At 44.1% G+C, this 11920-nt stretch overlaps 1 protein-coding gene across 6 annotated transcripts in view; it reads right to left on the bottom strand.

The window, feature by feature from the left end:
• LOC106571256 (kinase D-interacting substrate of 220 kDa B) overlaps positions 1–11013 on the bottom strand; it is a 57074-nt gene extending 46061 nt beyond the window's left edge. For 4 of the 6 annotated variants that reach the window (XM_082961690.1, XM_082961693.1, XM_082961691.1 and 1 more), the window contains exons 1-11: positions 10817–11013; positions 5082–5246; positions 4653–4751; positions 4352–4450; positions 2120–2218; positions 1850–1951; positions 1607–1705; positions 1231–1428; positions 960–1058; positions 535–633; positions 324–422 (exon numbers count right to left, since the gene is read on the bottom strand). In XM_082961690.1, the coding sequence (XP_082817816.1) occupies positions 324–422; positions 535–633; positions 960–1058; positions 1231–1428; positions 1607–1705; positions 1850–1951; positions 2120–2218; positions 4352–4450; positions 4653–4751; positions 5082–5213 (1125 nt within the window). In that variant the 5' untranslated portion in view covers positions 5214–5246; positions 10817–11013. Of the gene's footprint in view, positions 1–323; positions 423–534; positions 634–959; positions 1059–1230; positions 1429–1606; positions 1706–1849; positions 1952–2119; positions 2219–4351; positions 4451–4652; positions 4752–5081; positions 5247–7086; positions 7212–10816 lie in introns of those variants that run through there. The other 2 variants (XM_082961694.1, XM_082961689.1) reach the window with 2 other exon arrangements.
• Positions 11014–11920: the final 907 nt, after the last annotated feature.

Below are 11920 nucleotides of genomic sequence, written 5' to 3' on the forward strand. Positions count from 1 at the left end.
CCTTATTGCTATTATAAACTGGCTAACAACGTAATTAGAGCAGTGAAAATAATTGTTTTGTCATACCTATGATATACAACAGCTGTCAGCCAATCAGCATTCAGGGCTCAAACCACTCAGTTTATAATGTTAAGTAACCAAGCCGAGCTGTACTAGACTGGCCTGGTTACGCTTCCACCATAGTTTCTGGATCCGTGCTGGAAAGGACAATGTAGATAGAAAATACCCAAGCCAGCACAGTATGTCAGCCAATCAGCATTCAGGGCTCGAACCACCCAGTTTATAAAATGCTTTATATGGGTATAGATGTAAAAGAGGTGTACCTTGTCCACAGCAGACACCTTGGCTCCTTTGTCCAGCAGAAGCTCCACTATGTCAATGTTCCTCATCTTAGTAGCTTTGATCAGAGGGCTCTCTAAATCCTGACACCAGGACACATAAAAACAGGTGAGAAAGCCGTTTAAATAGAATATGTGTGTGCGTCTGGTGATAGTTGAGATATGGTTAGATTTACTGTAAGGTGTTTTCTCTCACCTTGGTGCAGGTCTCTGTGTCGGGGTTGCACTGGAGGATATCTCTCACCATGGTGGCGTTGCCTTTCTCCACAGCCCAGTACAGGGCTGTCTTGTTGTCCTGCAGAAGGTGAGGTGGATTGTATTTACTGTCATCAATAATGTTGTATTGAACATCTGTGTCCCTATCCCCTAAATAGTGCACTCATTTTCATCAGAGCCCTATGGGCCCTGGTCAAAAGTAGTGCACTATACACGCAGTAGAGTGCCATTTGGACACACGGTATGGGTCTCTGTAGCTCAGCTGGTAGAGCATGATGCTTGCAATGCCAGGAGAGTGGGTTCAATTAAATGTGTGCACTGTAAATCACTTTGGATAAAAGCATCTGCTAAATGGCATACATACACACATATTATATATAAGTAGTCAGGTGTCAGACTCCCTACCTGTCCTCTGATGTCTATGTCGGCATATTTGTGCAGCAGAGCCCTCACTATCTCCACATGTCCTCCTCTCACTGCTCCGATAAGCACCGTGTCTCCACTCTGTACAACACACACACACACACACACACACACACACACACACACACACACACACACACACACACACACACACACACACACACACACACACAGGTCAGCACACAGCTTACACTACATCCACATCTCAATACAGCACTTATAATCCACAATCTGTGTGCGCTCCCTTGCCCACCCTGTCTGGTATGTTGACGTAGGTGCCAGCATCCAGCAGGTCCTGTACTATCTCAGTATAGCCCTCCTTAGCAGCGATCATCAGGGCTGTGTTCCCGTCCTTGTCTGTCATGTTGACGTTAGGGTTCCTCTTCAGAAGCTCCTTCACCACCTCAGGGAAACCTCCCTTCACTGCCACGATCAGAGCTGTCATCGAGTTCTACAAGGGGGAGGGAGAAGATTGGAGGAAGATGTACAGAGCCTTTCTCTATGACTTTAGACAGGTGATATCAGAGTGAGAGGTGTAGACTGCAGAACAATAATTTTCATTAACATATCTGTTCATTAGAATATCTGTTCATTACAAGATATTGTATTTCTGTGGTGTAGAGACATACCGCCCCCTCCTGGTCGACATCGGCTCCATTCTCCAGCAGATGCATCACACAGTCAAAATTGCCCTTCCTGGCTGCCCAGATCAGAGGGGTGGTACCATACTGAGAGAAAAAGACACACACAAGGTTATCCATACTGGCACAGGTCCCTATTTCTGGCCAAACTGGGACACCACTAACCCAGTGGGCCACCAGGTACCCAAAGGTTGGTATTTCCCAGCCATGCGTCCCAATCAGTTGTCTCACCTTGTCAGAGCAGTTGACCTTGGCTCCGTTCTCCAGCAAGACCTGGACGATCTCAGCATGACCTCTGCCTGCTGCCCAGATGATGGGGTACACACTGTATTGCTGATGATGAAGACAGAAAGTCAGAGGTACTTAGTCAATGGCTGGATAGATGGGGTTGTGACGTACTGCATCTCCTTAGCCATGAGGGTTTATGAATGACAGGTATAGGAACGCCATTACCCATGTGAGGAATACGTCATGAATAGGTATTTGATTGACTGCCATTACCTGCCCAGTAGTGTTGGGGTTGGCTCCGTTCTCAAGGAGAACCTCGGTTACCTCCACGCGGCCTTTATAGGCAGCCCACATGAGGGCCGTCCAGCCTCCCTGCAGAACAACATCAATTACTGTACACAAACACAATCCTGCACACATTACAGTACCTTCATGGCTTTGCATGCAAAAAAATTACAAGCATAGCCTGTACATTGAATAGTTCTGTGTTTTTATTGAAAACACTAACTGAAGTGGACTGGGACAAGCATACAAATCAAGTTGATACAATCACCAAAACATTATAGCTTATTACTGATTGTGGCCAGTTGAACTGACTGAGTGTCTCAGCATGTCCCTGTGCTCTATGTAAGCGCTGCTGAGATAGGACTGTACAGTATAATATACATTACCAGTTAAAATTTGATACACCTACTCATTCAAGGGTTTTTCTTTATTTTTACTATTTTCTACATTGTAGTATAATAGTGAATACATCAAAACTATGAAATAACACATGGAATCATGTAGTAACCAAAAAAGTGTTAAACAAATCAAAATATAATTTATACTTGAGATTCTTCAAAGTAGCGACCCTTTGCCTTGATGACAGCTTGCACTCTTGGCATTCTCTCAACCAGCTTCTTTTAGTATTATTTTATATTTTTTTTCATTTAGCAGACGCTCTTATCCAGAGCGACTTACAGTGGTGAATGCACACATTCCATATATTTATTTTTTTCTGTGCTGGCCCCCCGTGGGAATCGAACCCACAACCCTGGTGTTGCAAACACCATGCTCTACCAACTGAGCTACAGGGAAGGCGGAAGCTTCATGAGGTAATCACCTGGAATGCTTTTCCAACAGTCTTGAAGGAGTTCCCACATATGCTGAGCACTTGTTGGCTGCTTTTCCTTCACTCTGCAGTCCAACTCGCCCCAAACCATCTCAATTGGGTTGAGGTCAGGTAATTGTGGAGGCCAGGTCATCTGATGCAGCACTCCAACACTCTCCTTCTTGGTCAAATAGGCCTTACAAAGCCTGGAGGTGTGTTTTGGGCCATTGTCCTGTTGAAAAACAAATGATAGTCCCACTAAGCACAAACCAGATGGGATGGCGTATCGCTGCAGAATGCTGTAGTAGCCATGCTGGAATTCTAAATAAATCACAGACAGTGTCACCAGCAAAGCACCCCCACACCTCTTCCTCCATGCTTCATGGTGGGAACCACATATGCAGAGATCATCCGTTCACCTACTCTGCGTCTCACAAAGACACAACGGTTTGAACCAATAATCTCAAATTTGGACTCATCAGACCAAAGGACAGATTTCCACCGGTCTAATGTCCATTGCTCATGTTTCTTGGCCCCAGCAAGTCTCTTCTTCTTATTGTTGTCCTTTAGTAGTGGTTTCTTTGCAGCAATTCGACCATGAAGGCCTGATTCACGCAGTCTCCTCTGAACAGTTGATGTTGAGATGTGTCTGTTACTTGAACTCTGTAAAGCATTTATTTGGGCTGCAATCTGAGGTGCAATAAACTCTAATGAACTTATCCTCTGCAGCAGAGTTAACTCTGGTTCTTCCTTTCCTGTGGCAGTCCTCATGAGAGCCAGTTTCATTATAGCGCTTGATGTTTTTTATGAGAGCCAGTTTCATTATAGCGCTTGATGTTTTTTACAACTGCACTTGAAGAAACTTTCAAAGCGCTTGAAATTTTCCGGATTGACTGACCTTCATGACCTTCATGGACTGTCGTTTCTCTTTCCTTATTTGAGCTGTTCTTGCCATAATATGGACTTGGTCTTTTACCAAGTAGGGCTATCTTCTGTATACCACCCCTACCTTGTCACAACACAATTGATTGGCTCAAACGCTTTAAGAAGGAAAGAAATTCCACAAATTAACTTTTAACAAGGCACACCTGTTAATTGAAATGCATTCCAGGTGACTACCTCATGAAGCTGGTTGAGAGAATGCTAAGAGTGGGCAAAGCTGTCATCAAGGCAAAGGGTGGCTACTTTGAAGAATCTCAAGCATAACATATATTTTTATTTGTTTAACACTTTTGTTTACTACATGATTCCATATGTGTTATTTCATAGTTTTGATATCTTCACTACTATTCTACAATGTATAAAATAGTAAAAATAAAGAAAAACCCTGGAATGACTGGTACCGTAGCTAATTAAACCACCAAAACACTGCTATTACTTAGGGGTTGTTGCCAATCAAACAGGTATCTCACCATGTCTCTGTGCTCTATGTAAGCACTGCTTTCTAACAGCTCCTTCACCACCTCTACATGGCCTTCCTTAGCAGCACAGATCAGAGCAGACCAGCAGTCCTGAGGGAGAGAGAATAGCACATCACACCGGTCACCATGGAAACAACGGTGACTACCGTTACCATGGAGCCATCAGGCAGAGTTCACAATGATTGGCACGTTCACGATGATTGTTATAATGAAGTCAATGTCTTCATAATAGGCTAGGCCTTGAAATTAACAGGAACAAAGACGGAGAGGGTTTATGATCCATCTATCTTACCACATCATCCAGGTTAACATTGGCTCCTCTCCTGATGAGCTCCTGTACAATCTCAATACTGCCCTGCTCCGAAGCCAGCATCAGGGGTGTCTGACCATTCTGTTACGGAGGGGGAAAAAGGCATGCATTTTGAAAGACATACTAGAAACACAATGAACGATATTACTTTGTACAATAATAGACCCAATCTTCCCATTTATCTTCAACAGACACTTCTCTAGGCTATATTTTACCTTTATTAGACTGTGTCCCCAAATGGCACCCTATTCCGTATATAGGGCACTACTTTTGAACAGGGCCCATTGGGCACTGGTCAATAGTAGCACACTATATAGGGGATAGGGTGCCATTTGGGACGCAGCCTATATATAATAACTATAGCTAGAGTAGTATACCTGTAGGCCTATTAGATAGTATGAGGATACTCACGTCACTCCTGCCGTCCACCTCCTTGAACTTGTCCAGGTGGGCCTTGAGCGCTGCCAGGTTCTCCTCCTCCACGTAGCTGAAGAGGTTCTGGATGGCCAGAGTGGTCATCTTGATGGAGGTGGTGGTGTCCATGGCTGCAGCTACTTCCCCTCACCACCACAGCACCTGCATGGGGAGAGATCATAGAAATAGAACGCTTTACTAACACTTTACCTATGGCATGGGTACACACAAAATGGCTGCCAAACCATACATTATGGCATCACTGACTTGATTGGGGATTCCGTTCTACTCATTCTAGTTCTGTGGGAGAGATACAGGACAGAAGGGATGTTAGGGTGGGATAACATTGGTGGGAAGGCATGGGATGCTAACAACAGTGTAATAAACACTTTATATAACAGCAAAAAACATGCTTTTCCCTCACTAGTTATAGGCTAACTTTTATAAATGAAAGGCTAGGTTATGCTATATTTGGAGTTTGATTAAAAAGCAGTGTGAAACAGTGAATGTGTGAGAAAGAGCTAGAACAGAGGACATAGCCTAGTTATCTGACCCTGGCAACCAGCAAGTGGGTCGACTACTGTGTGCGTGTCGGTCGACTCTCTCCAGTGCTATCTGGCTCCTGCAGCACAGGGGGCCTGGGCCTAGGCCTAGCTATCTCCTGACATTTAAAGAACATCAGACTCAGAGAATTAAGCCAGCGCCAGATTTCAATGGGCCACTCACTCACTGCTTTGGTGACAGGATTGTCACCCAGGCAGGCAGCCACAGCAGCAAGAGTTGAAAGAGATATTTGCTTGGTTTATTAAAGTCCTCCTGGCTGCTATCATCGTCTGACATATACCGTATTTATTTTCTCACTCAGAGAATAGCCTCTTCTTGGCAATGCTTGTGCACACACAGTCTTCTTCCTATTTTACAGGCACACAAAATGGCAGCTAGTCTAATTTGTTTTTTTAGTCTTCTCAAAGCATGTGCTTTGCTGTTATTGGCGCTAGGTTATATAAAGTGCTATTGCATTGTAATTATCCATATGTTTATGGCATAGTTAAAAATTATATTTTAGCCTAGGTCATACTATAAATTCATAGGTAAACACCAATGGCATAAAAATACAATAAAAAATGTATTGCAAAGAATTAAGCAATAAGGCACGAGGGGGTGTGGTATATGGCCAATATACCACGGCTAAGGGCTGTAATTATGTACGACGCAACACGGAGTGCCTGGATATAGGCCATATACCACAAACCCCCAAGGTGCCTTATTGCTATTATAAACTGGTTACCAACATAATTAGACCAGTAAAAATAAATGTTTTGTCATACCCGTGGTATACGGTCTGATATACCACGGCTGTCAGCCAATCAGCATTCAGGGCTCGAACCACCCAGTTAATAATCACATATTTACAACTATTCACACAGGCTCTTTGAGACAGATTTATAGACTAGGTAGCTAAGTGATGTCTGCCTGTAACCATTAACTCAAGTTTATTAATCATCATCCATAATGTGTTTCTCCAGAAAACTGGACAGTTTTAGTACAGTAACTACATTCCTATCCAACACAATACAAGCGCAGACAATATAAGCTTACAATTCAGTCAGGCAGCCAAGCATATGACCTTAACATGGGTGTGGGCGTCGGTCAGTCAAGCCACAAAAACAAACCCCTTCTGTGTGACATGAAAAGAATGACTAGATTAAGTAGCCTGGTCCTGCTGGCGGGCTGACAGCCAGTTAAAAGCATTCCTTCCATCCCCACAGAGCAGGGAGCAGCACAAGCCCTCCAGTATTCCACCACACGTCACTACCTATTGCAGCAACAGTAACACAACAGCTGAAAGCAGCCACAAAGAATAGAAAGTGGAGGCAAGGCAGCTAAACATCAAACCACATCGCCGTGTGCTGCACTGCTGCCAATGCCATTAATCTGTCGGCTGTCGCATACAGACAGGACACGGCGCAATTATTACATTGACACAACCGAGCAATCTTACCTATGGGAATAATACTGTTCTCTCTGTGGGTTGTTTTGCCTGCTGTCTCTTCACTCTGTAATTTATGCCTCCACATACACTGGTCCTGGCCAGCCCTATTGACTAGGCTATTCCCCCTGGCTGAGGCTGCTGATATTGAATTATGCATGAGGATGAGGTACCACCCAGCCTCTCTGGCACATGCTCAGAGGACAGGGAACAGTGGAGAAAAACAGGCTCAATATAGGCCAGCAGCACCACTGACCTAGCGACTTATATCAAAAGTATTTTATAAAGCCCTTATTACATCAGCAGTTAGTAACTTCATTAATATGATGTAGGCCTAGTATGAGGGTTGGAACCTGACCTTCCCTTCTATCTGTGGTATGCAACAAATATAGGCCTAGATGGAACAGCTATAGTACAGTATCTGTGGTATGCAGTGAATATGAAAGGGATAAGCAGACTACGCTATAGGTCAAAATCTGGAACTTCTGCATTGTCTCTGCCGTCTGTTCAGACTGGGCTACATCTATTTATGTGTTGTGCTTCTCTGTATCAAAGCAAAAGTACTGAAAAATAAACATACATACATTACATCTGTGCAAGCTTGGTTGTTGCTGACTAAACTCAACTCCACGATTTACAATGTTGTTGAGCGGAAACTAGTGTGAGCGGACTGGAGAGTTTTTATTTCAGCACCCAAAGAACAGCCCACAGTTACACAGAACAATGTAGTGTGTAACTGCGGGCTATTCTTTGGGTGCTGAAATCAGTTACACAGAACAATGTAGTGTGTAACTGCGGGCTATTCTTTGGGTGCTGAAATCAGTTACACAGAACAATGTAGTGTGTAACTGCGGGCTATTCTTTGGGTGCTGAAATCAGTTACACAGAACAATGTAGTGTGTAACTGCGGGCTATTCTTTGGGTGCTGAAATCAGTTACACAGAACAATGTAGTGTGTAACTGCGGGCTATTCTTTGGGTGCTGAAATCATTTTTTTTGTTGTTGTTTTTTTACTTCATTATATGTGATGTCACAACTCCAGTCCGCGCACACTGGTCAGCTCTCAACTCCATTGTAAATCTTGGAGTTGAGTTTAATCGGCTAGCTCAAATAATAATGCAAGGTTTTTAAATGTGGGGTTTACATCAAAATGATGCATAGTTTATGCATATTCACTGTGTGCAATGACACCGCTTGTTGATTTGATACGATGCATTAGATTCGGCTACACCATCATCATCATCATCATCATCATCAGTCATCACCATCAGGATGTAGAAACAAATGACTTGTTCAACCAATAGGGGCTGCTACCAATCATTGCCTGCTACTAGCTACCTACAAGAGAAGGTTGTAATTGCGGCACGCAATTCAGGGCGTTCCTGTATGTGGGCATTCCTGAATCTGCAGGAACCCCTCTTTATATAATACATGGCCAAAAGTATGTGGACCCCTGCTCATTGAACATCTCATCCCAAAATCATGGGCATTAATATGGAGTTGGTCCCCCTTTTGTTGCTATAACAGCCTCCACTCTTCTGGGAAGGCTTTCCACTAGATGTTGGAACATTGCTGCGGGGACTTGCTTCCATTCAGCCAAAAGGGCATTAGTGAGGTTGGGCACTGATGTTGGGTGATTAGGCCTGGATCGCAATCAGCATTCCTATTCCTCCCAAAGGTGTTCGATGGGGTTGAGGTCAGGGCTCTGTTTTTTTATTTATTTAACTAGGCAATTCAGTTAAGAACACATTCTTATTTTACAATGACGGCCTACCCCGGCCAAACCCTCCCCTAACCCGGACGACGCTAGGCCATTTGTGCGCTGCTCAATGGGACTCCTGATCACGGCCGGTTGTGATACAGCCCGGGATCGAGCCAGGGTATGTAGTGACGCCTCTAGCATTGAGATGCAGTGCCTTAGACCGCTGCGCCACTCGGGAGCAGGCCAGTCAAGTTCTTCCACACTGATCTCGACAAACCATTTCTGTATGGACCTTGCTTTGTGCACGGGGGCATTGTCATGCTGAAACAGGAAAGAGCCTTCCCCAAACTGTTGCCACAAAGTTGGAAGCACAGAATTGTCTAGAATGTCGGACCATCTCGCAGTCTGACAGACAAATCTGGGTTTTTGGTGGATCCAGGAGAACGCTACCTTCCCCAATGCGTAGTGTCAACTGTAAAGTTTGGTGGAGGAGGAATAATGGTCTGGGGCTGTGATTCACTGTTTGGGCTAGGCCCCTTAGTTCCAGTGAAGGGAAATATTAACGTTATAAGCGTGATTCATCACTCCAAAGAACACGTTTCCACTGCTCCAGAGTCCAATGGCAGCGAGCTTTACACCACACCAGCCAACGCTTGTGCTGGTGTACGGCTGCACGGCCATGGAAACCCATTTCATGAAGCTCCAGACGAAAAGTTATCGTGGCTTCCAGAGGCAGTTTGGAATTCGGTAGTAAGTTTTGCAACCGAGAGCAGCACTCGACGGTCCCGTTCTGTGAGCTTGTGTAGCCTACCACTTCGAGGCTGAGCCGTTGTTGCTCCTAGACGTTTCCACTTCACAATAACAGCACTTACAGTTGACTGGGGCAGCTCTAGCTGGGCAGACATTTGACGAACTGACTTGTTGGAAAGTTGGTATCCTACGACAGTGCCATGTTGAAAGTCCCTGAGCTCTTCAGTAAGGCTATTCTAATGCTGATGTTTGTCTATGGAGATTGCATGGCTGTGTGCTCGATTTTATACACCTGTCAGCAATGTGTGTGGCTGAAATAGCCGAATATTTACTTTTGTATATATAGTGTACTTCTATTGGTCCATTTTTAAGCTAGGACTGGGGGGAGGCATGGGCACTCCAGTACAGTAAGTGGCATTAATGCGCAATAACGTTGGATGCCAGCCGCCAATAAACCCCACAGAAGAAAGGAAAGGGGTGACAACAGTAGCTAGCTAGCTGTACACAGGTAGACAGTGTCTATTACGGAGTCTAGTTGATAGGTAATCGACTAGCCGGACTGTTCCCCGGAATCCGCGTGTAGGGATTTGTACAATGCATGAACAAGGCTATTGAACTTGACATTGGTGTCTGTCTTTATTCCTTTATCCAACATATCATACTGAAACAGTGTCCTTCGCCCCCGCCTGTCAGGCACGGTTTTCCTGCAGTTCTGTTAACGACGGAGTTCATGCAGGAACCAATGAGGTGCTCGAGGGTAGGCGTTCCTGCACATAAAGGAACGCCCACATGTAGGAACGCCCAGAATTGTGGGCTGCACACTATCGAGCTACAACCTAACAAGCGGACAACCTTGGTACCGTTACAGTAGCTAGCAAAGGAATAATAAGGTTGCTAGCTCATTTCAATTTCCAACAAAATTTAGATATTAGCTAGCAGCTATTTATTTGGCTTGCCATATCGAATGTTAACTAAACCATAGACTGTCAGCTCGCTTAACGTTAGATCGCACGAGATATCACATCTTCTGAAAGAAAAATAATATTTCCGTGCCTGACTACGACCATTATTGATTGCAGTATTTTGAATAAATGGCAATGATCACAATTAGTTGATAACATCTGTTTAAAAGCGAATATGACATTTGCTAGACGACTGCAGTTGCTAACGTTAGCAAGCAGTCAGACAATAACATTCAGATGTACTCGAGCTGTCAATCAAACGTCATCTATCAATGGAGGACACATTTCGATGCTTATACGTGAGAAACGGCAATTCACAGTGACATACCTTTTAATAAAACGAATATAAATGTTCCACACTTCGGTGTAGTCTTCTCAATCCTCGCCTTATATGCGTGTAGTGCTCACAGGCTATTCCCCATCCTCGACAACAGCCATTTTAGTGGACCAGAAAAACACAGCACTGACTCGGGTGGCTTCCTCCCCGCTGTCCGTCAAATCATCTTCTCCCCGCCTACTAACGGTGACGTGTGGCGCTTTGAGATGCTGGGTTTACTAGGCTACTAAATTACTGTACAGGTTGAATTTGCCATTGTCGAAAACTGCAAGGTCACTAATGATATTTTATTAACTGACTAGAAAATGTTGTGAATGTAATAATATTGGGAATGTTATGTCAAAGCCTTCTTGGTGTGTTGTAGATGTATTGCTCTATATAGCCTACCACCTTTCAGGTTATTGCTCTTATTTATACATTCCTTTGTTTGGTTTCACATTCTTTCTCGATATCTTCATTTGCAAAGGAGCTGCTGCTGTGTTGAGGAAAATAATGTTTCAAACCCCTTTTGCCGTACTGACTAATAACTATTGTATGGTAGGTCAAAGTCCAACATTTTATGAGGAGAGTAAAGGGCAGGTGCTGAGCTGTTATAGCCTGGGCAGTGTATAGGCCCATTCCACCACCAGAAATATTCAATGCCATCTAATAATATGCACTGCTTATGACACAGAGGCAGGTGCCTGTACAAAGCTATAGGCCTACTCCCTTGGGGTATGAAGCCAAGGTAACACATTTCCAAGCTCTGATTCACAGTTTACGTGAGTATTCTACAGTGGCCTATGTGAGGAAGGACTAGCCTACTCCACGCCATTCAAACAGTGCTGTCAGGGCTTAAACAAATATGGTTTCCGAAACAAACAAATGACCTTGACTTGTAAATTAAGCCATGTAGGTTGTATGAGTCAGTTTCTTTTTGTTATGTGCTTCTCAGCATGCTGGTTTCTCCTGTGTAATCTAGTCCACTGGCTGTCTCACTCCCTAGCTGTCAAACCTACAGCATATGGTAGCAATTGAGCCTGGGGACAAACAATGTAATAGGAACAATTAAACCACAGTTATTCACCTTTTACATATCACACTTACTATGTCAAG

Source organism: Salmo salar, chromosome 15 (assembly GCF_965601325.2).
Source record: "Salmo salar chromosome 15, fSalSal1, whole genome shotgun sequence".
Taxonomy (NCBI): Eukaryota; Metazoa; Chordata; class Actinopteri; order Salmoniformes; family Salmonidae; genus Salmo; species Salmo salar.